This window comes from Peromyscus eremicus, chromosome 3 (assembly GCF_949786415.1).
Source record: "Peromyscus eremicus chromosome 3, PerEre_H2_v1, whole genome shotgun sequence".
Lineage (NCBI taxonomy): Eukaryota > Metazoa > Chordata > Mammalia > Rodentia > Cricetidae > Peromyscus > Peromyscus eremicus.
The window spans coordinates 148437935-148465046 of record NC_081418.1 but is presented as its reverse complement, the minus strand read 5'-3'; the positions used below and the strand labels follow the sequence as shown (position 1 = coordinate 148465046).

The following is a 27112-nucleotide window of genomic DNA, read 5'->3' as shown; positions in this document are numbered from 1 at the left end:
AGAGAGATAGAGAAGAAAGGCAGAGTCAGGGGAGACTCTGTGAGCCTCTGCCAGGAGAAGCAAGATGTGGAAAGATCAGGTAATGTCACAAAGCCACGTGGCAAAACATAGCTTAATAAGAATGGGTTGAGTTAAGTTATAAGAGCTAGCTAGCAAGAAGCCTGAGCCATAGGCCATACAGTTTGTAAATAATATAAGCCTCTGTGTGTTTACTTGGGACCAAGCAGCTGCAGGACCGGGCAGGACACAGGAAAACTTCTGGCTACAGGATCATGTATTTAATTGAAAATGTTAAGTGCATCAAGTTATACTTACAATGATAAGATTTCAATGCTCTTGGCTTATACACAAAGGAAATGAAATGGTATCAGCCAAGCCTCTGTAGAGAGTAAAAGAAAGTATTTTCTCAAACTGATTTTCTGTATTTTTCTAATAGGGATATATATTTCTTCTGTAGTCAGAAAAAAGATAACATTTTCATATAATATACTGTTTTTAAAATACAGATGCAGGGGACTCAGGAGGAAGGGAGGGAGAGGAAACAGTTGGGATGTAAAAACAAAACAAAAAAATAAACAAAAAATGCAGATGCAGAGCAACATCTAAGTGAAAGGTATTTTGAAAAGTGTTTCAAATACTTGGTTGATTCAAGTGATCAAATTAAAGTTCTTATTTACTCATGATCCTTTCTTTGAACTGAAACCTGAAGATTTAGTGCTAATTTGCATAAAACAAAGGGCTTTAGAATGCTGACATTTAATCAGTCAGAAATACTTTAAAAGTAGCTTCAAATGCGCACATTTCATCCCTGAAGGTGATACTACTGAGATTTTCAAATGAGGTGTTTTTAGTAAGGACGGACTATGCAGAGGTTAGAAACTGATGACAGTAGGCGTGCGGGGCAGATTAGAACAGCCGTACAATGAGGAAGGCAGAAGCACATACTGCTGGCATATAAAGTGGAGGACGGTGGGCAACTTTCAAGCAGTATTTTAATATAACGAATACATCATCATTTCAACTGAAAAAGTGAATAACAAATGGAGAAAGCAGTTTTTTCTAAGTCTGAAAGCCTAGTTTACCTCTTTGGAGAGTCACATTTTAAGTAAAGGAATAAAGATAAAGTGGACGCCCAGCTGTTTGCTCCCAGGAATACAAACAGGAAAATAAGCAGAGGGTGGTGAGCGTCTGCGAGACTGGACGAACTACTTCTTTCCCAGCTGTGTTTAATCTGTCCTAGAGAACCACGACAAGCCTTTTCCATAATAGAGCCCAAGAACTTCCATTTGCACCCAGCTAGAAAACAAAGGCACGCTAGAAAACATTTGCTTATATCTGATGTTGGGCTCAGTCATTTCTCTGAACTCCATTCTAAACTGTACTGACATCAGTTGAATCACACAGGAGAGGAGTTGAACAGCTCATAACGGGAGTTCAAAGATGATGACAGAAATGTCTATCTAGAAGTGACTAAAACATAAACATACAAAGGATGAGCCAGTTAAAGCCCAACACACAGTGCTGCAGTAAGACACCAATAAAAAAGCTGGGATATCTGAGGGTCAGTCTATGTCAGTGGATTACCACAACAAACTGTCCTGTTGTCTACCTTCTAAAGATTGCATATGACTTCTACTGTCACCACAGGAACCAGGAGGCTGGGATACATACGGCTGGAGGCAGGTGGGGCAAGACCTCCTGGGGGAGTAGCACTTTACTTTAGCTAACCGTGGCTACTACTTTCTCCTCTTATAAAATAGAAAGCCATAAAGTGAGAAGCCCAGAACTTGAAAGAAATAAGGTAAGGACAACCACACAATTTGCTGAATGTAGCTAGTCAATTTCCCATGTCATCAGAATAATATGGCCTCCTTTACCATATCAACTGGAAAACTAATTTTATGGTCTTAATTTTTTTCAAACTTCATTATAAATTTGATCAAGGTTTATGATAATGGTTGTATCAAATGATATGGTAGCATGAGAGCCAAAGTTACCTTTTTTTAATTACTATGCCTAAGAGATCAATGACACAAAAATGCCTCTGATCTGCAAGCATTTTCCCAAGGACAGATAGTTCCAGAAATGCTGGAAGACATTGTTTATGGGAGATAACAAGTCACATGTTTTCACTTTACTAAACATGTTTGTCTGACCCATCTCACCAGATGTGCGTGGGAGGTACTAGGCAGGAAATAGTCAGGATATATACTTGCCTCTGATTGGACCTGATGGGAAATGCAATAAATTCTGGGTTTTCCTTCTTAAGCCCTTGCCATACATGATTCTGGGCCATTTCCTGAGAACCTGGGTAGGGACCTGGCCTGAGCCCATCCACCTGGCCAGTATTTAATTAATGCTTGCTTCAAATTTGGCTTTAAACTGTGGTAGTGGTCTTATTCTCAATCACTGGGATTAACAGTAGTTTTAAAAAGTAATATAAAATGATTCCATAGTTGAGCACATTTAGACCTGTATCTATGTTCTGAGCTGGTTAGTTCAGCAATTCCCCTCACCCAGCTTTGCTGCCATGGTTTCCATGACCTATGACAAGGGGTAGTCTGTGCACGTTGACTACGGATACAGTTTCTTCCCTCAAACAGTTCCGATCTGAGGTTGCTGGGGTTTTTTTGCAGAAGGAAGTCTTTCCACAAAGCACAACCTGGATCTTTTTAGATGGGACACAAACCCATGATTCTAACTCACCCTGAATATGAATCTCAGTTCTATCTCCTCATTTGTGAAGTCAAATGCTTATATATTAACAGCTACATAAATGCTCAGTTAGTGGTACCGAGTCACTATGGTGGGCAACAGACGAGATCACACATAGAAACACCTCGCAGCCTAAGAACTCCAAAGCAGCAGCTGTCACACAAATCAAAGGGACAAAAGCTTAAAGGAAAGTTGCTTCTGAGTTTCTGCCCTCAAAATCTCAAACAAAAACTAGTTTGTATCCATGTGGAGACAGGGTAAAGTAGGGGTCAGGTATGATTTGCATTGCTATAACCCAATCTGAGGCAGACTTGTAAGTCTGATGCTAGCCCGGGCAACACAGCGAGTACCAGGCCAGCCTGAAGTCTTAGCACGAAACGTACTTTCCCATAGTGTCTAGCAACAAATACAGCAAATAGTTCAAAGTGCAATATGCATTATGTGGTTCCAAGGATCTGTAGACTTTGTGCAGCTCATCTTTGTAGCCCCTGTACTTGGCAGGTTATTTGACATAGTATATTGACTTAATCTCATTTTTTCCAATTTAAGTAAAAAAGAAAGTTTATCTGGAGTTTTAAACACTTTCTCTTTGTAGCTGAAAATTCTCTGAAGGAAAGAAGATTTTGTTTCTCTGACATCTGAAAGGATGAGGGCTACCATGTAAGATTGTTACTGTATCTCCACAGTGAACACTGACAGACACAAGGGCTCACATTTGAATAACTGCATGCATAGTTTTCATGTTCTATAAAGAGAAACAAAAGCCTGCCAACACTGCATTTCATCCTAAGAGTTCACATCAAGGAAATGCATGACAAAGCTGCCGTGAAAACATTATTGGGGGAAGCCATGCTTTAGGCCTTAGAAATGAGCAGCCACAGCCCGGCCAAGTTCACTAACAGCAGTGTTGCTTCAGATCCCAGAAACACCTGCATGCTCATCATGCCTGTTGAGCCTCTACTCAAAACAAAACAGCAATCCAATGTCATTTGTATGGATTCAGCAGTATCTCATGGTTTTTTTTTTGTTTTGTTGTTTTTTTTGAGACAGGGTTTCTCTATGTAACCCTGGCTGGCATCGACCTAACAGAAATCTGCCTATCTCTGCCTCCCAGATTAAAGGCATGCGCCACCACGTCTGTCCAGTGTATCACATGGTTTTCCCCGAGAAACCCTATAAATCAATATCTAATATAAGAAGTCAATCTTTCACACTTTCTCTAAAAACTTCTTAGCTATTTCCTCCTCTGCTTCACAGATGTTCTCATCCCCAGTCTGGTGCTAATCCCAACTTGGGTGCCCAAAGGGGAAAAGCAAGATCTGGGCATTTAACAGCAGTGCATCTGCCTTTCCGCCATTCCCAGCAGGAGCTCCTACTAAAGAGAATTGCTTAGGTTTATGATTCAGAACTATCGAATGTCAGGTTTACTTATGTCATGTCAAACCAGGTATCACTCCTTGGAGTTTCCTCTTTACCAGGTAAAACAGCTATTTTAATAATATGCCCAACTTGCTTAATACAGAGCTGAGATCTTTCTAACTGACACCAGATTTCAGATAAGGATGAAGAACTCCTATGACATTTGTTAAAAGATTTGTTTTCATTATTTTTAATTATGTATAGGTGTGTATTTGCATGTGGGATTATGAAAGTGAGGCCAGAGGCAGTGGATCCACTGGAGTTAAGACAGTTGTGAGCTTCCTGACATGGGTTCTGGGAACTGAACTTGGGTCATCTGAAAGAGTAACAAGTACTCCTAACCCCTGAGCAATCTCTCCACCCCTCCTATGACATCTCTTAAGTACTCTGTTTAAAGACAGGCTATGGGTCAGTGGTAGAAAGGCCTGCCTAGCATATGCAATGTCCTAGGTTGATCCCCAGTACCACAAGACCAATAAACAAAAACTCAAAGGTTCCTGGACCAGGAGAGAAGTCTAGCTGCACACGCAGGAAGATCAGAGTAGTGGTGCATGTCTGTGAACCCAGTTCTTGGGGGATTTAGGAAGAGGAAGTTAAGGTTACCTTACACTGTGGACTACGTGAAATCCCAATGTGACTGGAGGACACTATATTAAGTGAAATAAGCAGGCACCAAATAACATTTTCTCAATCACAAGAAAGTTAAAAAAAAAAAAAAAAAAGTTGATTTCAGAAAATACTGATTACCAGAAGGTAAGAATTGGATGAGGGAGAGAGAGAGAACGCGGTTAATGGGTACAACATTAGAGCCAAGTAGAGGAGAAAGAGGTGGCTAGTGGATGTTAACACTGCAGTCAGGTAGAGGAGTTCCAGTGTTCTTTAGCACAACAGGGCGACTGTAATTCACAACAATTTATTGTCTATTTCAAAATAGTTACAATAGAGGATGCTGAACGTTTCTAACAGAGAAACAATAAATGCATGAGATGTACACGCTTATTACTCTTGATTTGATTATTACACACTTCTCAAAATACCACATTGTACCCTGTAAATATATACAATTATGTATTTTATAAAGAGTTAGAAAAATTATAGTAAATACCAAATAATACAAAACTGAAATCTTAAAATCCGACCAAGTACAAGGTCACAGCATTACTGGAGGCAGAGACCCTCTCCTGCTGACATAACACTGAGTACACTCTGATGAGCATGGCACATCCGTACAATTCTCTACTAACATGCACCAACACAATTTTCTAAAGTATGACAGAGCCATACAGGGAAAACAAAGTCAGCACAACAGTCAAACTACAAAGTAACCAACTCCAGTTCCTGGCTCTTCTAGAGCAGAGCACACACCCCCACCTCCTGTTCTGAAGTCGGAACAACCTAAATGCCCAAGAAAATGAGGACACAGGAGAAGGAAATTATACGATTGATGACTTGCTTACTACCTCCAACAGCAAGATTCTAAACAAACCCAGCAAAACAATGCACAGAGGGATTTTGGGGCAATGGGCAATGGTACTATTTTGTATATCACTATGGTAGAGACCTATCCTTATACAGTTACCACAATCCATTAAGCTAACTGTAGAGTCAGCTCCAATACACTAAATTCTGAGTGAGAAGGAAGTACAATACATGTGCACCAACTCTTATGTGCATGGTATCAACAACAGAGGAAGGTGTGCATGAGAGTTTATGTGCAGAACTTCTTATGCCTTTTGTTCAACTCTGCTAAACCTAACCCTAACATATACAGTTTATTATTTTTTGTTCATTATGTATATGTATGTGTGTCTGTGTATGTGCCCAAGGAAGTCAGAGGTGTCAGCTCCATGAAGCTGGAGTTCCAGGCAGTTGTGAGACACTTGATGTGGGTGCTGGGAATTGAACTCATGTCCTCTACAATAATTACTTTCTCCAGCCCAAAGTTTATTAATTTTTAAAAGGGTACAACATAACCAAATTCAGTTTCTCTTATCAACATGAGAGTCAAGATTACCAAGTATATTGATGAAATTCATGCATTTCACTGAAGCAGCAAATTAAAAAGGGGAAATTATTTTAATGAATACAGAATAAATATAAGATAAAACTCACCATTCATTCATTACAGAAGTTCTCCCCAGACTAGGAGTAGTAGAGAGTTCCCTTCATCTAAAAATTGTATCTTTTCCTAATCCTCAAAAAACATCCACTGACGGAAACTAAAAGCATTAACTTCCAAGTCTGAAAGCAAGTTGCTTCTACTGAACCAGAGGTGGCAGCCAATGGTAGAAAGAAGTCCAATGGAGCTGGGCATGGTGGTGCATACCTTTAATCCCAGCACCCATGAAGGAAAGGCAGGACAATCTCTGTGAGTTCAGGACCAGCCTGATCTACACAGTGAGCTCCAGGATCACCAGAGCTACATAATGAGACCCTGGCTCAAAAAAGAAAGAAAAGGAAGAAACTCAATGGAAAAACATAGGAGGACTAAAAAAGAACAATAAAAACTGGGTGGCTGGAAAGATGGCTCAGCAGCATTTGCTGCTCTCACAGAGGCAAAAGTCCAGTTCCAGGGATTCAACATCCTCTTCTGACCTCTGCAGGCACCAGGTCCGCATGTGGCACACAGACAAACATGAGGGCAAGACAACCATACACATAAAATAAATAAAATTTAAAACCCCAAACACCTTTCGTTCTGTCACAGTTGCTTCAGCTGTCAACTTGACACAGATCTAGGGCCATCTGGGAAGAGGGGGCTTGACTGAAGAACTGCTTGATCAGACTGGCCTGTGGACACATCTGTGGGGTCATTTTCTTGGTTGCTAACTGATGTAGGAGGGCCCAGCCCACAGTGGGCGGTGTCATCCCTAGGCGGGTGGGCCTGGGCTGTTTAAGAAAGGTAGTTGCTCATGAGTGCTGTGGGATAATGCTCTTGCACACTGTAAAGATTTGTCACTTGAATTGGTTTAATAAAATGCTGACTGGCCAGTAGCCAGGCAGGAAGTATAGGTGAGGTGACTAGACTATGAGAATTCTGGGAAAAGGAGGGCAGAGGCAGGAGTCGCCAGCCAGATACAGAGGAAGCAAGATGGGAATGCTGCACTGAGAAAAGGTACCAAGCCACATGGCTAAACATAGGTAAGAATTATGGGGTAAATTACATGTAAGAGCTAGTTAGTAACAAGCCTCAGCTATCAGCTGAATATTTTGTAATTAATGTAAGCTGCTGTGTGTTTTATCTGGGACCAGGTGGTCTGGACAGGGAATGTCCGATTACACATGAGCAAGGGAATAAGCCTGTATCCAGCATTTCTCCAATGTTTCTGCTTCAATCAAGTTCCTGCTCTGACATCCCTCAGTAACTGGGAAGTTTCCTCCCATAAGTTGCTTTCAAGTCAGTGTTCTCCTTGGCAACACAGCACTAATTAGACTCCCTTTTTATATGTTAATTTTCTTAGTTACCTTGTCACACTGATGGAAAGGTGACTAACATAGCAAGGCCCTGGGTTCCATTCTCTAGTACCAAACTAAAAACAAAAAATAAAGCCTGACTTCCATTGCATAAGCAGCTTAATTACACAGATTATTTTAACCAGTCTTACTACTTTCATTGGAACAAGTCTGACCAAAGAGTGGAAGGAAGAAAGTAATTGCTGTTAATTACTCTTCATGTAGTCCCTGTCTATGAGCTTAGTCAGGTCAAAGCCTTTTCTATAATGACTCTCAGGGGTTTCTGGGGATCTGTAGCCTTCCACTTTGTCCCTCCTGGGCTGCTACACTAGCCAACTTGTGGTGGAAGGCTACCAAAGTCTGCTCTGGTTCGGCACATGCTGTGAACTTTTCAAAGAAGAGCAAGGGAAAAGATTAAATATTAACACAGAAGATGTCCACTGTTAACACTGATGCAAGAAACTAACAAAAGAATAGAAAATATAAACATGAAATCCTTAGATTTTAGATTTCATTTACTTAATAACTACCATTATATAAATTAAACTATCCTTCAGTATTTGCACATATTATTAATGTTTGACATCTTTAAATAGTTCACATTTAGAAATGCCATTCCTAGTTTTAAAAAAGTTATTACAAAATAACACAGAGAAAACATGAAAGATCTTAAATGAGTTTAGTGTCAGTCCTCTATGTATGTATTTCACACCCACAGATTTAACAACTATGGACAGAAAGCATCACGGGAAAAGACAAGGCATCAAAGATGCTCTGTGATTGCCACAAAGTGAGCAAGAAGCTGAGTCCATTCAAGGGAAGAGATGAGACATGCCTCTCACTACAACTACCATCATTCCACAGATGCCTGGTCTCGCCAGCACTTGTTTTGAGCACTATTCCTCAAGTCTTATTTATATGCTACATCACGAGGCCTAGGATGGCTATGTCTGTACTGAACACATACAGTTTTTCTTGTCATTATCCCTTAATCAATACGGGGGACTATTAATGCATGTTTCCTTACCAATAGGTAGTTAGGTAATCTAAAGATTATGTAAAATACACAGGAAGGTGTGTATATGCTGCAGGCAAATACCACACTGTTTAAAAGGGACTTGATCAGCTACAGACTTTGCTGTCCACTGGGACAGTAGAAGGCTGCATATATTTAGTACGTTAGTTCACATATCTACCTAAATACCCACTAGGAACAGAGTCGAGATTCCTGGGATGACCACCACCCTTTAGCAAAAGAGGCTTTTGCCTCAGTAGATCCTTTCTCTAAGAATCTGTAAGTCAATCAATGCCCATCATCATCTCCATTGGTTTTCCCAATCCATCCCTTGATCCCACATTAGCCCTACAGAGCTTTGTACTTTCTCTGACCTGTTGTCCAGTCTAAATCTAGCCTATAAGGAAACCAGCTATGCAACAGCTCCATTCACTACCACACTCTCCTATGTTCCTCTATCCTCAGCCTCTGTTAGGACATCATCTCAACATCTTAACTCTCCATGACTTCCTCCTGAGGACTAATGCACTGTCTCAAAGAGTTGATAATTTCTCTATCCCCCAAAGTCTTGCTGCACCTGTCATGCGTGTCCTCTTCTTTAGACCCTATTACACCCATAACTGACACATATAACCACAATTTCAGTGACTACACCATATCACACCTCTCTACTCCACCCTCCAGTAGGCATGCTTAACTACACACCCTACATAGCTTCTTTGGACGTGGGGGGAATTTCTACTCCAATCCATTAGATTTCTCTTTGCTCCACACCCTACCTTTGAAGTCTGAAGTCTAATTGTGAACAAATTTGTCCTTCTCTACATTCTTCAGATTGCCTACTTTTTATTGTGTTCATAGAGTAAAACCTTTGTGGATTCAACTATACACTTTCTCTGACCTCCCCTATAACTAATAAACACCCAAGAAGTTTCTACAGTGTACTAAAGGCATAGGGTTTAGCATGTGGTATTTTAACAAGCTGTTTTCATATTAATCACAAAGTGTATAACAGAAATCCCACTAGGTGAGAAAAGCACAGTTCTAAGGTTTGAGAATTTACTGATGACCAGGATCAAAGGCTATCGCCACTTTTGGGAAGCTCACATCACCAGACAAATAAGCAAGAAAGGGTGAACAAAACCTTAATCTGAGGAAGAATGCTTACAGGAAAAATAAAACTGGGTTAACATGACAAGTACTTGGTTACCACACTACACTGTAGGTGTGGGTAGAGCTTTGATGTCATCTAGAAAACTGTCTTGAAACACTGAAACTCAAGCTCAAAAGAAGCACTGAGGCCCACTCTGGACCTTATAATAGCTGACACTGAGGCTACCAAGTCAATTACACACAGCAGCAAAAGAACACAACAATTGTTCTATAGGGCTTAGGAATTATGACTACTAAGAAACTTTTTAAAAAGGCCACATTTAATTTCTATGTAAAAGAAGCACATGGTCAGCAATGAGCCCGTTAACCAGTTTAATCTTGTATTTGGGATGGGGGTGGTCAGTAATATTTTTCCATATATGCTATGAGATTTGAAGTGTTCCATTTCTTCCTTTCTCCTTGAATCTACAGCTTTGTGGCAGGAGTCTGCTGTCATCAAAAGATGCAATCTACTTCACCCCACACCCTAAATCTGAGCTGGCCAACAAGAGCTGAGCTAAACAGACTATCACTTGCTGACAAGAAGTGGCAGAGGTCAGAGGTCACACAACCCCAGTACTAAGCCTAGGCTTCAAGAGACCTGTGCTTGTGTTCTTTACTTGGATGCCTTTTTCTTTTTTTAACTTAAAAGAAATTATGTGTATAGGTGTTTTCTCTGCATGTTTTGGTATACCATATGAATGCCTGCTGCCCATGTTGGATCCCCTCGGCTGGAGTTATAGATGGTTGTGAGCCACCATGGTTGCTAGGAACTGAACCTGGATCATCTAGAAGAGCAATCAATGATCTTAACTGATTAGCCATGTCTCCAGCCCCTGTATGCCTTTCATTGTGAGATAGCGAGGCTGGCCTGGCCTGCTAGAGGATCAGAGACTACCTGATAAGAGTTAAACCATTCCCATAGTCCCAGATACAGTAGGACCCTTTCTCCATAGAAGACATAGTCTGAGACCTCCCAGTGGGTATTACTAAACCCTGTATAGACTGTGTGTTCTCATGTGTGTATGTGTGGACATGTGTACACATATGATAATTAAAGCTATGTGAAATATGGCTGTCAGATTTTACTTCTTCCACCAACTACCCAGCTAGCTTCAAGCTCAGAGCTTCTGTTTGTAAATCTGCTGTAACAAAGCAAAAGAGCAGCATGTAGGCTCAACACTGTTAATGAGAGTGGCTGGAAATCAGCATCAGCAGGGGAGGTGTGAGGCCAGGACCAGGGGCTCCTGCACATATGCAGTTCTTTGCCCCTTTACAATCATCCTGTCAGATAGTTCTGTGTAATTTTGGGAATACTTTTCCAAATTCACAAAGGCTTTCCACTTGTTTTAAACACCATCTCTAACCTTCCCCAAGAGCTAAATGGTTAATTTTGAAAACAGACATAATAAGCATCCACATGCCTCCATCCTTCCCACTCAGCTGGAAAAGCATATTTTTCTGACCTGCTTCCCACCCTATGGGGCTGTCCCATGAATACAAGAAGAACAGAGTAGGGGGTTCAGAAGGAATGTGACCCTGCTTGGCCTATTACCCCAGCTTTCAAGTCCTAGCCTACTCAAACCATCATTGGTCATGGATTCTGCCTGTGCCAACCAGCAGAGTGTGCACAAGAGTGCATGATTTCCAGCACATTTGCAGTGCTGGTATTAATACATTCAAATGCTTCACATCCAAAGATCTATACAGTTGCCAATTCCAATTTTTATTTATTTTATGAATGATAAGGGATTCTATTCCTTTACTTTGCCTCTCCTACTGACCTCTTCTGCTGTGGGATAATGCCCTTGTACATTGGTTTAATAAAATGCTGATTGGCCGGTAGCAAGGGAGGAAGTATAGGCGGGGCGAACAGACAAGAAGAATTCTGGGAAGAGTCAGGGCTGAGTCAGGAGTCGCCAGCCAGACACAGAGGAAGCAAGATGACAAGGCAGAACTGAGAAAAGGTACCAAGCCACGTGGCTAAACACAGATAAGAATTATGGGTTAATTTAAGTGTAAGAGATACTCAGTAATAAGCCTGAGCTAATGGCTAAGCAGTAATAATTAATATAAGCCTCTGTGTGCTTATTTGAGGGACATGAGGGGGAGAGATTTGTCCCGACCGAAGGCCAAGCGAGACACAGGAAAACTTCCAACTACACTCCTCTACTCATAACTTATTCTATTAAATTCATTCATTTCAAAAACATCTATCTTTTTCAAATGTCATCAACACTTCCATTCAAAGCTGCCTTGCCTGTCACCTCTGGGTGTATATCTACACCACCTTCAATTTGTTCCCACTTCAGTTCCAAGAACTACACAGTGCATCTCAATGCCTTTAATTCTTCACTCATGGAGAACATTCAAGCCAGCTCCTCCATTTTATCTTCAGACACTAACAATAGCTACTTTGCTCTTTAAAGGAAGTTCTTAGTTTAATGATATGGGCATTTACCAACTAAATTGATTTCTTTTTCCTAAATCACAGGTCTTTCTTAAATAGAAACCTACATTTTTTTTTTTTTTTTTTTTGGTTTTTCGAGACAGGGTTTCTCTGTGTAGCTTTGTGCCTTTCCTGGAACTCGCTTTGGAGATCAGGCTGGCCTCGAACTCACAGAGATCCGCCTGGCTCTGCCTCCGGAGTGCTGGGATTAAAGGCGTGCGCCACCACCGCCCGGCGAAACCTACATTGTAAAAACCAAATATTTCACTAAATGTGCACCACATCATCCTCAACTGTATTACATGCAACAGTTCTTACTTTCAGGAGACACAAAATAGACATGAAATTTAGACCCTACATAATGACATTTCAAACTATTCCCAAGCCATGTATCTCAACTGTTTTCCAGAATAAATGAAAATGAAGCATTTTTCTTAGATACCCAATGTCATAAACTTGCAAAACAAATATGTATGTGTTCCCTACCTCTATCACAGTTAACAGCTTTTCAGACAAATCAACTCATAATATCATAAGCCTACAAAATAGGCACAAGAATTATCCTCTACACTTTATACAGAGGAAACATTAACAGGATCCTCTTTATCAAAGTAACATGGTAACAAAGGTACGATCCTCAGCTTCTTCTCACTTCACTGCAGTGGCCAATGCCCTCTGGCTTATCAGACAGCTTCTGAGCAAATAGAACTGGCCGGGAAGGACTTACATCATGTTGTACACTCAATTCATGAGTTCCTATGTGGGTGCTCACAATTAGTACATATGATTACACACTTTCAAATCTCAGCAAGGTAAGAAAAATAATCCTTAACTAGTATGTTAAAACAGACTGACAGTAACGTATGCATATAATTTACAATAAATATATATGATAAAAGTACATACAGGAAACTCTCACAAAGTATTTACAAACCAAAATACTTTAAAGACCTCTAATAAGCCAAGTCAAGTAGCCTTAACACAAAAATGCAAATACATATATAACATGAACCAAAACAACCAATGAAGAACTCAGGAGACACACATGGAGCAGGCAATTTACAGATGAGGTTCAAGTAGACATTGAAAATTATGCTAATGCATTTGCAACAATATGGATAACGTTGGAGGACTGTCTTAGTTACTTTTCTATTGCTACAATGATATACCATGGCCGAGACAAATTATAGAAGAGTTTATTTGGGGTTCACAATTTAGAGTCCATGACCATCATGATGGGGAGCATGATAGCAGGTAGGCAGGCATAGTGCTGAAGCAGTAACTGAGAGCTCACATCTTGAGACACAACCACGAAACAGAGAAAGACACTGGGAAGAGTCTTTTGAAACCCCATAGCCTGCTCCCATTGACACACCTCCTAATCCTTCCCAAACAATTTCACCAACTGGGTACCAAGTATTTAAATGTAAGGGCTTATAGGGGCCATTCAAACCTTCACAAGGATGCTAAGTGGAATAAGCCATACACTGAAAAAAATGGTGCACGATGCCATTTACATGTGGAAGCTTAAAAAAGAGAAGAAACAGTAATGATCAAACATACAAGACCAAAGTGGACAGGGAAGATACAGGTTAAAGGAGAGAGATGTAGTTATGTAAAAAGTCTAGATGCTGAAAGGCTGCAATTAACATTGTATTATCTACTATAGATCTGCTAGGAGAAGAGATGTTCAGTTTCTCAACACAAGTATCTGCAAGATGATATATTAATTTGCCTACTTATAGTAACCATCTCACTACGTAATCAAAAGATGATATATACCTCAAATTTATAAAATAAAAATCATCATTAGGCTACACCTACATTGCGTGAGGAATATTTAAGAGAAAAATATTTGCTCTAAATTTAACATGTTATTTTATAACATTTATTTATTCTATAAAAACCCAGCAAGGAATTATTTCTTTTCAAGATTTTGTGCTACTGCTGTTTTTACTGCATTTTAAATTTTAGGTTGAATAGCTTTATTCTTAATATTTAATTAGTAAAATTGATATTATATACACCTTAAATGAACTTGAGCAAAAGCTGTTGGGATTAATTCATTGAATAAAGATTAATGCCATATTTTTATCTCAGTGATTAATTCTTACACACCCTCTCTCTTTGGACCATGACTATTCAGGGAATAATAAATGTAGATTTCAGTCATAGAAGTGGTTGCACATGACACATACACAGTTTAAAAAGCAAATGAGAGTTGGTAGAGGTTTTCAAGTATTCACACTCTTTGGAATTTTATTTTATTTAAGTGGTCAGTATCTTCAAAAGCAGTGGAGGAAACTCCTGGCCCACCACAAATGCACAGGGAGACTTCTTCTCAGCATCTACTCTTTCTTCAGAACACACTTTCTCTACTCCATCCTCCCACCTGGGAAGAGAGGGTGGCCCCTGACACTTTAGCCTTCTGCACTCCAACTTCTCATGGCACTTCTAGGAGGCTTGCCAACATCAGCACCTCAGCTCCAGCTAAGAAGAGACAATGGAGGGGCTGGAGAGATGGCTCACAGGTTAAGAGCAGGTACTGCTCTTGTAGAGGACCTGAGTTCAGTTCCCAGCACCCATGCTGGGTGGCTTGCAACAACCTGTAACTCCAGCTCCATGGGATCTAGCTCCCTCTTCTGGCCTCTGCCAGCACCTGCACTCATGGGCACATACCCAAACAAAGGAAGGGGTGTGGGGGAAGAAGGCAAAGGAGACTAGTGGCCAAGCATGCAGCCCAGGAATGAACATGTGACTCTCAGTGGCCAAAGTCCAGGCTATAGATTTTTTTTTTTTGGACTAAAAAAAAACCTTGACCCTTGGGGTTAAAAACAAAAGGCTGTAATTCAGGAAAACAGGCAAACACTCTCTGGTTTGGTTGAAAGAAACCTTCAGCAGCCAAGAAAGGCAGGTGAAGAGGACCCCAGGGTTCACTGTGTCACTCCTGGAGCTGATGTGAAATAAGTCTCTTTAGTTACAGCGTCTGGCTTTGGGTCACTGACTTGGACAAGAATTACCCTGACTAAGTGATGGAGAAGGCACAATAAACTGTGCCCTGTGGTATTGAGACAAATGGCTTTGAAGGATAAAAAGCTTTTCTTACCATCTGTTCTTAGTTCATTTCACACATCTAATTGTCCATCACATGTGAGCACTGGAAATAGTCATCCACGATTCCGAGACCATGTCTGCTTTCAAAGTGCTAATACCACACGGATTTGATTGGGTGCTTCTGTACTTACTGGCCACTCCAGAACATAAGTCTCAAATAGCCAGAGGCTATTCCTAAGTAGCCCAGAAATGTCTATCATCTACAGCCCATGAAGACCACTTTCTATTTCTTTCAGGCTTCTCTGAGTCCACTGTTTTCCATATTTCAAGATCTGACCTACATTTGCTCTGTCTACCTCCTCATAGCAGCACAGACCTCAGCAGTGTGCGTTTTCCTGAAACTGCAGTGGTTCCACTCAGACTTGAACTTTGAGCATTGTGAACACAACTAGGATGGTCAAGGGCACGTTCTGGGTGTTGGGTGTCTCCCGAGGCCTCACAGGCTCCTGCATCATTTTGACTTTATATGGAGTAGATTATACATCAGATCTCTGGACAGATTCTCAACCCCCTTCCCACAGCCTGAGCAGAATCACACTTTCAAACTTGAGTGAACACATGGACAGAATATTAAAATTTCACAAAGACCCAAATGACAAGGTTTGTGAATGGCATAAAATTAAATACAGTGCTATGAGCAAAGTCATTTGTGCCATCAACAAGTAATGACAGACTACGAGAAAGGATAAGGTAAGGTACTACAAACAGCAGTGAACGAGATCACTCTCCATTGTAAGTATCTCTTGTCTGGAGTGAGCCTTTCAGTCTAACATATACTTTTTTAAAAAAATTAATTTTTAAAGAAGATTTAAAATTTTTACTTGTATATGTATACCCAAGTATGTGTACATGCACATGTGTGTGCCTGAGTATATATATATGTACATGCACGTGTGCGTTCAAAGGCCTTCTGAGGAGAGAAGAGGTTGAATCCCCAGCTGAGGTTGTTGTAAGCTTCCAGACATGGGTGCTGGGAACTGAACCCACATCCTCTAGGTGAGCAGTATGTGCTCTTAAATGCTGAGTTCATCTCTACAGCCCCATATTAATGCTTATTTAGTATGTAATTTAATACAGTCCTATGGCAGTTTGACTGAGAAATGTCCCTAATGGGTATATAGTTGAGACTGCAGTTCCCAGCAGGTGGCACTGTTCAGGGATGGTATGGAACCTCACTGCAGGAACAGTCAGTCACTGGTGACAGGCTTGAGGGTATAAAGCCTTGCTCCAGTTCCTAGTCTTCTACCTCCCGCCCCTGGATTTGCTTAGAGAAGCATTTTTTTTGTTTTCAGACAGGATCTTGTGGAGACCAGGCTGGTCTTGAACTTGCAGTGACTTTCTCACCTCTGCTTCCAGTGCTAGAATTACAAGCATAAACCATGACATTCAGCCCCAGAAGAAATAACAAGATAGATGAATATGAAATTCTTAGCTGGGTGGTGGGTCTCTGTGGGTCTCTGTCTCTTGTGGTCTACACAAGGACAGCCAGAGCTGTTACACAGAGAAAGCCTGACTAGAAAAATAAAAAACAACAAAAAAATTTTTTTTAGCTTGGGTCTGGGATTTGGGTGAGAAAACTTAGGATTGCTTGTTTGTAACTGATGAATAGAGGGAAAGTCTTTGTAAAGGCCAGATTTCAGCCACTTAAAATATTACTGTGTTCTCTCAACAACTCAAAAATCAAACCATCATCAGTATAACCATCCACCCACCCAGGGCTCCCCTCCCTACACCCACATACTGCCTCCTTCCAAGGGTACCATCATTTTGTGGCCACTTGTTTCTGACTTCTTCCTTTGTCAATCTCCTTGCTCAGCAGGATTCCCAAGGCCTGTCAACTCCCCTCTAATATCTTTGATCAATGGCCTCCTTCCTTCCCACTCCCTCTGCCACAGGCTTGGTTCAAGCAATCAACTTCTAGAGTAGAGCAACAAACCAGTCTTGCCCCTCTGAGTCCACCTTTGCCCTGTCTCATCCAGGCTGTTTAAATTAAAATCTCCCTAGAAACTTTGGCTTTATGAATGCTGTATGAATGACAACCGAAATAGAATGCCTAGGAAACAAACAGCTCTGACTAACCAACCCTAAGTGCACTGCCTGCCTGTGTCCTCCATCAAGCAGGTCAGAGCCTCCAGGCATTTAGATCACCACATCTGAATTCTACCACAACTGCAAGCTTACCTAGCTCAGGTCCTTTTACCTCCTGGCAGCTCCAGGACAGCACACCAAATCCACCTCTTCCTCCTGAGAATCGTTCTGACACCAACTGACAAGGATTACTGTCAACGGACAAACTCCAACTGACGACACACACAGAACACAACTTCACCACTGACCCTAACTTCCAAGAGGTCACACAAGAAAAGGACGTTACTAGGCTGTTTCCATCGACTAGTCTCTAGTCTTCCTACCATTTCTAGTCTGTCTCTACTTGTCACCTTCCACCATCCCAAACACACACCAACTTCGATAACTGTTGTGGAGGGAAGATCACTTAACAAATCTACATGTCATGGGCTAGCAGGCAAGATGGCTCAGCAAGAAAAAAGCACCCACAGCTGGAAGATGTAAGCCTGACAACCTGAGTCCAGTACCTGTAACCATATAAAGGTAATGCGAGAGCTGACTCCACAAAGTTGTCCTCTGACCTCCACGTTGGTGCACATGCATACACAATAACAATATTTGATAATAATAGTAATCAAGCAAAATGAAACAACCACCAAAAGAAATCCTTGCAGGCTGGGCATGAGCATTAGCATCATGGAAGCCACTTACTCAGAAGCTGACTCGACTCCAGGCTTTAAGCTTTATCAAGAGAAAAATGAGCAGGCCTGGTCTTGAGCAGAGGTCCCGAGGCTAATAGGAAGGGGAATGTTGTGGTGATATATTGTGTCCCCCAATATATTGTGCATCCTAATAAACTTATCTGGGGGTCAGAGAACAGTCATAATATTAAACATAGAGGTTAGGCAGTGGTAGCACACGCCTTTAATCCTAGCATTCCAGAGGCAGAGATCCACCTGGATCTCTGTGAGTTCAAGGCCACACTGTAAATAGCCAGGCATGGTGACTCACGCCTTTAATCCCAGGAAGTGATGGCGGGAGGCAGAAAGGTATTTAAGGCGTGAGGACAAGGAACTATAGCCTGGTTAAGCTTTCAGGCTTTCAAGCAGCAGTTCAGCTGAGATCCATTTGGATAAGGACAGAGGCTTCCAGTCTGAGGAGACAGGATCAGCTGAGGAATTTCGAGGTGAGGAAGCTGTGGCTTGTTCTGCTTCTCTGATCATCCAGCATTCACCCCAATAACTAACCTCAGGTTTGATTTTATTAATAAAACCTTTTAAGATTCGTGCCACAGAATGTAATCATGTAATCATCAAGGAGCTCAACTGTGGCTGGAAATGCTGGTAACAGAACCATGAAAGGTTAACTTATTTATAGTAAACTTTCCTAATCTGTCACAACAAACTATTCTGTCCTCATGAAGATGCTATTTTAAAATTACATTATCTGGTTTTTTTTTTTTTTTTTTTTTTCTTTCTTTCTTCGAGACAGGGTTTCTCTGTGTAGTTTTGGTGCCTGTCCTGGATCTCACTCTGTAGACCAGGCTGGCCTTGAACTTCCCGTGTGCTGGAATTAAAGGCTTGCCACTGCTGTCCAGCTGTTTGTTTTGTTTTAAATGTCTGTTTCTCCCACTGGGTCTTAGATTCAGAGATGGCGGGGTGGTCTCCACTCCCAACTTTATGTGCTCAAGCTCCTGGAACAGTGGATGAAACCGTAAGGCACCCCTAAGTAAACGTACAGGAAGGACTAGTCATAAGACCATGTTAATAGTAGTTAACAGGTTTCATAGGTTAAACAAGGTTTTTGGTGGGTTGCTTTATAACCTAACCACAATACTAGTATGAAATAATACCTTATGTTCCAAGTAACCAGCTTAGAGTCACATGGTGTAGAGCCTCCTTTAACTGCCATGCTCCTGTTTTATTTTTATTTATTTTTTGGTTTATGTGTATGGATATTTTCCCTACATGTCTGTCTGTGCACCATGTGTATACCTGGTACCACAAAGGCTAGAAGAGGGCATCAGATCTCCAGGGACCGCAGTTACAGACAGTTGTGAGCTGCCATGTGGGTGCTGGGAATTGAACCCCAGTCCTCTGGAAGAGCAGCCAGCACTATTAACCACTGAGCCATCTCTCCAGCCCCCTATCTTATATTTTGGCCCACAGACCTTGACTTGAATACTAGTGACTAAAACTAAGTCTTCTGATATATAAAATTAAATTAATTATAAAATAAAAATATTTTTTTAAAAAGATAAGTCTTTATAGCCTCTTTGGGAATCAGTTTAAAAACAAAACCCACAAAAAATGGAACTAACAAAAAAGTAACAAGGAGGCTGGAGAGCTGGCTCAATGGTTAAGAGCACTTGTTCTTCCGGAGGGCCCGGGTTTGATTCCCAGCACCTACCCGACAACTCGCAACCACTGCAACTCAGTCCCAGGGAAGCACTGATATCCTCTTCTGACCTTGGTGGACATCAGGCCATGCACATGGAACACATACATAAATGGAGGCAAAACAGCCATACATACAGTGTAATAAATTAATAAAAATTTGAAAATTGCTGATATATATTCAATCTATAATTTATATACATATGTAAAAATGTAAGTATGTTTAAAAAAGTAACAAAACATACTAAAGTTTTCCCTACACATTTTGCCGTTTTAATGCATGGCATATGTTCAATATGTTGTGAACTCCATTAGGGTTAATAGCTGTGTACCTAATGGACTGGAATAAGGGGGCAAATAGGAGGAAGCCGAGCACTATTTACTGACTGTTGAGAGGCATCACACTGTTCTAGTGACGAACAGCTGGTCATAACCACTCCTGTAATCCCAGCACCCAGGAGGCTGGGGTAGGAGCGTCACCTTGAGTTACAGGCCATCCTGGGCTGCACAGTGAGAGTTCGAGGCTGGCCTGAACTACAGTCTGAGACACTGTTTCAAAAATTTTGTTTTTAATCTGGTTATAATAGCTATAGTACCTAACTACAAAACAATTTTAAATATCAAATATAGTCGATATATTCTAATGTTCTTAGGGTGGATATGTACCATTCCCTGTTTTCCTATTTTCTTCCCTTTCCTTACAAGTTTAAATGACTATCTCACACCAGAAACTCCATCATTGAAGGTATTTGGGAATTCTAACCACATTTTAGAGTCTATTGAGGATATGGAAATGAAACCTCATTATCCCAAATCATACACTGTTCTATTTGCATATCTAAAAAAATATCAAAATTTATATTTAAGGAGAAAAGCAGCATGAGAAGCTACCCACAGAATCTGCATTCACTGCACAGTGGGCAAGTAGGTATGTGGTGTGCTCACTGCAGCCTGATGGCCTATAAGGAGCCAGCTAAGGAGCCAGCTGTGTCTCTAGGTCACAGACCACTGTCTCAGGATTCGCTTGCACTTGAACTTAACTGCCATAAAGCTTTGGAGCACAAAGGAACAGCCAATGACACATCCCATTTTAAGCTACAGTAACCTATCATTAAAGAGTCATTAAGCAATATTTGTAAGGCTTAAGCAGGAAGCTTAATAACATTCAAGTATATAAGATTATCTTCTGTACTTTGTGGGCTTGTGTTTGATTTTGTGTAAGGATATGGAATATTTAAAGCTTTAAGTTACAAATTCACTTATAATAATTTTTAGCCTTTTCCCTAAGATAAATCACATGAATTAAGTTTTAGAAAAAAATATGGAAAAGTAATACTCAAACTCTGTATAAGATAGATAGATAGATAGACAGACACGCAGACACATACATAATTTGAAGGCTAGCTCAGGGTACAATGAAAATCAGTTTTTCCATTAAAAAAGTCAAAGCATATAATTAAATACTTAATCTTAAAATAAGGAATTTTCATAAATTATCATTTTTGAACAAATAAATATAAAATAATTAATTCTTTTTATTATGAACCTTTTTTTAAACCTAAGTGTAAACTTGTGTATACAAAGTAAACCGGTGACCCTGTTTACATGCATATAACTTTCACTCTGCTTGGTTCTTGGTTGACATGACAACTATTTATCCTTGAAGCTGTCTCCTTGACGTTGTGCAGGGAAGATGACATGTACATAAACATTTTAGGAGGAAATGTGAGCGCAGACCCAGTAACAGAAAGTCAGTGCACCCTGGCATTCCACACTTGACTTATCTCTAGTTATCCATACAAAGCTTATGTATGGAGGCCACAGCAAAGCAACTAGAATACCACTCAGCTATACCAGGTCTCCCACATCCTCTTCCTGGTATTGCCAGTTTTCATTATTTTCTAGAATACCATAAGTTCCCAGAACAGCATAGAATAAAATTCAAAGAAATGTAAACACTGGGTGGAATTTAGAGGTTGTTTTTTTCCAGACAGTCTAATTTAAAGTTCAGAAGACTGACCTCCAAAATTTTTTTAAAGGCCAAACTCACACTCCAGCTTCTAGAACTTGCCCACTCCACCTGTCAATACCAGAGTATCATCCAAAGAGAAAGTTCTTCCCTGGACCCTGAGACTGTGAACAGGCACCAGCACTGTCCTCAGAAGAGGAAGGCTTTCGGATCTCCACACATCCCCCTGAGCATACAAGTACTGCAGGTCCTCACTGACAAAGGACACTTCCCACAAGAGGATTGGGAAGCAGAGGCCAGTGTCTCTCCTATGAGTTCTTTCCTTCCTCTTCCTTTGCTTTGTTCAGTAACTCCCTTTCTTCAAGAACTAACAGATGAAAAGATATCCATGAACATTGATCACTTTATTCCTTGAGGCTACTTTCCCTTGGAAGATTCTCAGCTGCAAAGGTAAGGACCAGACCAGTGTTCCTGTTGCATTCTTACACTAGGAACAAAGGGAAACAATGATTCTGACTGTTTCTACCATTAAAATAAGATATAGTCTTCACCATCAGAACAGGAAAGCATCCCTAATATGGGATGGTCTAGTATGTGAGAAGTTTCTAAGAAATTATAGCTGATCTTAGGGATGTCTTCTGGCACAGCCAGAAAAGTGAAGCCATAAGATCGACATTCAGCACAGCATCTATTTGTGAATGGCTAGCATCTTTGAAGAAGCTCAGTGTGTGATGGATTTCTAAGATGTGCCCAATTTTGAGTGCACTGCTCTTAACATATAATTACTTACATATAAGCAATTACTGGCTATCTTTCTTTTTAGCCCACTAGCTTTAGGATGGCTTTTATTTATAGCTTTCTAATACTGTCCTGATTTTCCAATGAAGGTAATATAGGCACGGTACTCAAATAAAATTCTAATTCTAATTTCAGAAATGAAAGAAAATATCATCAAAATGGCTAGCTAGTAAAATAAGATAAATTCTAACAGCTTGGTTTTAAATTAAAACATACACATTGAGCCTATGTAACATTTTGAACTATAAAAAAAATCACAATCATCCAAGAGCACACTCATTCACTGATATTAAAATATTATTGACATTAAAGTCTATTCTCAGATCTGCTAGGCTTAATGTACAGTAATCTAAAGTGTGTTGAATAAATGAAAAACATTACAAAGCTGTTTTTATGTCAGCTATGATGGCACACACCTTTAGTCCTGACACTTGGGAAGCAGAGGCAGGCAGATTTCCATGAGTTCCAGTCCAACCAGAGGAGCATAGTGAGACGCTGTCACACACACACACACACACACACACACACACACACACACACAAAAGCAAAAGCAAACAAACAAAACACCCTGCCTTCATTTACAGCATCAGTACTACATCTAAAAAGAAAACATTTCTTTTCACGACAACACAAGCTCACTTAAATTCAGAATGAAAAGAATTGCTAGGAAAACACTTGCTGGTCTCCTTTTACTGACGCCTTCACTTATTTTAGGTCATCTAACAACGTATGGTTTGACTGTCAAACAAAAAACTTGGTCAAAATAAACAAATAATCCAGAAGGACCACACTTGCGAAGATACTCAATTCTTGCACCTTACTTCTGCTTTTCCTGTTGCTGTATTCAAAAGTAACTGCACCTATAAATATACCTTGACATTTTACATAAAGCATCCTTTTACAGAAACTTAAAAAGCAATTTAAGTAATGGCATGATCTTAAAAAAAAAAATCACTTGGTAAAAATAACTGCCTGGGCCCACTGTACCTTTACCTAGGAATCTGTTACCATTAATAAACTATAAAATCATTACCGAATCTTGTGTTTAAATATTCTCTTTCAAGACTCAGTTCCTTAAAATTAACTAAAAACGTTTATACGAGAACAAAAGCAAAGTTCTTTTAGCAAACAGTTGTTAACTTAAAACAAGACAAAGCACCTTACTCCCCTTGGGAGAATGAAACCTTCCCTGTGCAATGAGACCTCCAACACCGCACTTGTGTGGAGTATTACCAACTTTAACAGGAATGGCAACCGGCTCTGGAGCCCATGGAACTGGTTTGCACCCACTAGTCAGCCGTCTTTCCCCTCAAGCTCTCTTCAAAGCCTTTCACCCAAACACAAGTATTAGTAAGACAATCTCGCGGACATTTTTAAATAAACTAAACAAGAAATATAAACATTGCTCCAGCACAGCTTGTGCAGTGTCTGGAGTTTACTCTTTCATTTTGTCACTACCCCAGCTTTACATCAGTTTTGCTACTTAGTAACAGCTCAGGCCAAAATACACCTAAGAGGACTCACCTCAAAACTAAGAACGGTAAAACCCCAGACACTGTTTGTGCAAGAGAGTGTGTGTTCTTACACAGATAGTCAAGAACCAAAACCTGTCAGGACCACACAGCTAAAGTCAGAAGGCTCTACAATGTTCTACCACAGAAACATGTACAGAAACACCAAGCAAACTAACGTGGCCTAAAGTGACCTACTTTGCAATCTGTGAATCCATGAATACCCAGGCAAATAACAAGATAATGAAGAGGGCCACCACCCTGGCCCTCAAAATCTCATAAGCATATAAAGGATACAATTAGTACTGTATATTGAACTTTAAGATATGATTGTGTCTAGACTCACAAGTATCCAACTTTAGGTTCATCTCAACATTTGAGTTACCAAGAAAAGAAATCAAAATTCACTCACTTTATATAGTATCTTGCACCTTCAAAAGTATATGCCTCTTCCCAGCCGGTGGGTAAATCTAAAAAACACACATTTCAATTAGTATTACTTCAGTGGGACTGCAAAATATGCTTAAATCCATCTTACCTGTCTTCAGGATTACCTATTTATTTAAGGAAGTGTCTACCCAAAATCTAGACTCGCCAAATCAATAGTCATTATTACAAATTAAAAATAAAACAACATTATTTGGAAGATGACAATTCAAATGTAAAGCCACCAAGAAAGTCCCAGCAATATTAGAGGTGACCTGACATGATTATTCCCTTTAATGATCAGGGTGGAAAAGGAATATGTTCTGGCACCCCCCCCCCAAAGTAAGTCTTCTAAATCCAGGTGAAATATCCACCACTTATTGGCAAAAACCCCAAACAGGAAGCACTTTGCATTTTTAGGTATATTCTGTCTATTTAAAAATGTGTTTTTCAGTGGCATAACCAAATCCATCTAGGGTTTCACCTAGTATGAAAACTCAAGAGCTTAGTGAGTGGAAAACTGACTGAATACTGACACATTGTGTTTCAGTACACTTGACCTTAAGAGATGTGAAGTTTCACGAGTAACGATGTTGGGAATGATTCAGGTGAATGACTGTATCTTTACGTGCCACATGGTGCTTATGATGACAAGCGGTTTGGACTTAATCATAACCCATCTCCAAAATGAAGTCATGGATGTGTGCACAAAACCGGACCCCAAGCAGAGTAAAGCAAACCAAAATAAATAAAATAATCACATCAGTGAATAAAATATTTCTGGCATGTGACTGTTATTCAATCTGTGAGAGTAATCAGAAGACATTGGTGTCACAAATAACCCAAATAAGCAAGAAATAATGCCACAAAACGATTGGGTTCAGTTACTTTAATCCCATATTGTCTTCCATGAAATAAACTCGTCCATATCCACAAAAGCAATGAGACTATCAAAGTTGCAATATGTGTATAAAACAGGCTGAAGCTAAAGACTGCACCGGGAGTTAGGAAACATGACGGTTTATTAGTCAGAAATGCCCTAAAAATGTAACCTCATCACGCTTGCTCCAGCAGCCTTCCCTTTCCTCCTCCACGTTTTTGCAAATTTGGACACATTATTAGTCACTTCACCGAACTCCAGCGTTTGACAGAAAAGGCAGGCTTGTTCACCCTTCTGGCAACTTTAATAGGAGATTCTCAGAACCTCGGAGTTGGAGAGGAAAGTACTGAAACCCGCCTCACCTTCGACCCAAACTGTTCTCAAGCCTTTGCACTAGCCTGGAATAGAGGCGGGCCGGCAAGAGAACACTGTTACGTTACAGGCAAACAAGTTGGGCGAATGTAAACAAAGAATGACAAAAGAAAGCCAGACCAGCACTAAAACACCCTCCTCCAGCTCAACTCACGCTTGACATTCAAGAAAGCTATCAAAGCAATCCGTGATGCGTCTCCCCGCGGAACTGGGGCCCGAATGCCCCCACGCGGGACCGCCCTGGCTCGCCCACCGCCTGCTGGTGGTACGTGGAGCCTAGCTGCGGCTGCCGGGGACTTTTGAGCCCAGATCACTGGCTGCAGCGCCCGCTCCAGTGTCCTGACTCGGGCTGCTCCTCCGGTAGCAGGAGAAGACGCACCGGCGTTTGGGTCACGGGAAGGGCTGGGGGGGGGGGGACCGCAGCACCCCTAACTCCTCCATCAGTCACCTACCCACAAGTCCCACCTAGGAGAAGTAGGAGGTGGAGGAGGAGGAGGAAGCTGCTTGGCAGAAGGCAGTTCTCTGGGGAGCGGGGCGAAGATGCAGGACCACCTCACCGCGGGGGTGCTGGGGTACGGGGAGCACCGAGGGGGAGCGGGTGAGGACACCCTAAAGGGTGCTGGGGGCTGAGACGGGGGCGATCCGGGAGAGAGGGGCGTCGGCCGTCCTCGGGGGGCGTCGGGGCAGGGATGGGGACCGGGGCGCAGGAAGGGGGCGCCGTCTCCAAGTGCTGATGAAAAGGCGGAGAAGAAAGGCGCCCCGGGACTCACTCGCGCGGAGCCCGGAGCACCTCCAACCCCGCCAGGTGGCCGTGAGCCGCAGCCCCGGCTCGCCCTACCTGTGCTCTGCCGCCGGTGCCCGGTGACCACGGCCTCGCCGGTGACCGGGTGCAGCCAGGTGGTGCTCTTGGCCTCCTCGCTGCAGGGGAGAGAAGGGACAGGCGCTGAGCGGCGTGAGGGGCGACCCACGGGGCCCCCGGCCCGCTGGCTCCCGCCGCCCCTCGGCCGCCCCGCGGCACCTCCCCCGCCCGCTCACTTGATGAAGAAGACGCGGCCGCCCCTGGTGATCCCGTACGTCCAGGAGCGCGGCAGCGAGCAGATCCACTCCAGGTTCAGGTCGGCCGCCATGTCTGCCGCCCGCCCGCCCGGCCGCCGCCGCCGCCGCCGCCTTGTGCTGCCGCCGCCGAGGAAGGAGGGCGCGAGCGAGCGAGCGAGCGAGCGAGCGGAGCGCAGGGCGCGCGGCCCGGCCCGAGCGCGCCCCCGCGGCCGCCCTACCCCCTCGGGCGGCGCCCTCCCCGCCGCCCCGGCTGAGTCCGGCCCGCGTCGCCGCCCCTCGGCATCCTCCGCGGCCGCCCGCCCGCCCGCGCGCGCCGCGCT

The 27112-nt window shown here is 41.9% G+C and overlaps 1 protein-coding gene across 1 annotated transcript in view; it reads right to left on the bottom strand.

Annotated features, from left to right (window-relative positions):
- LOC131907486 (pleckstrin homology domain-containing family A member 5-like) overlaps positions 1-26880 on the bottom strand; it is a 114509-nt gene extending 87629 nt beyond the window's left edge. Inside the window, exons 1-3 of the mRNA XM_059258737.1 lie at positions 26772-26880; positions 26575-26654; positions 24471-24528 (exon numbers count right to left, since the gene is read on the bottom strand). Of these exons, the coding sequence (XP_059114720.1) occupies positions 24471-24528; positions 26575-26654; positions 26772-26863 (230 nt within the window). The 5' untranslated portion in view covers positions 26864-26880. The remainder of the gene's footprint in view (positions 1-24470; positions 24529-26574; positions 26655-26771) is intronic.
- Positions 26881-27112: the final 232 nt, after the last annotated feature.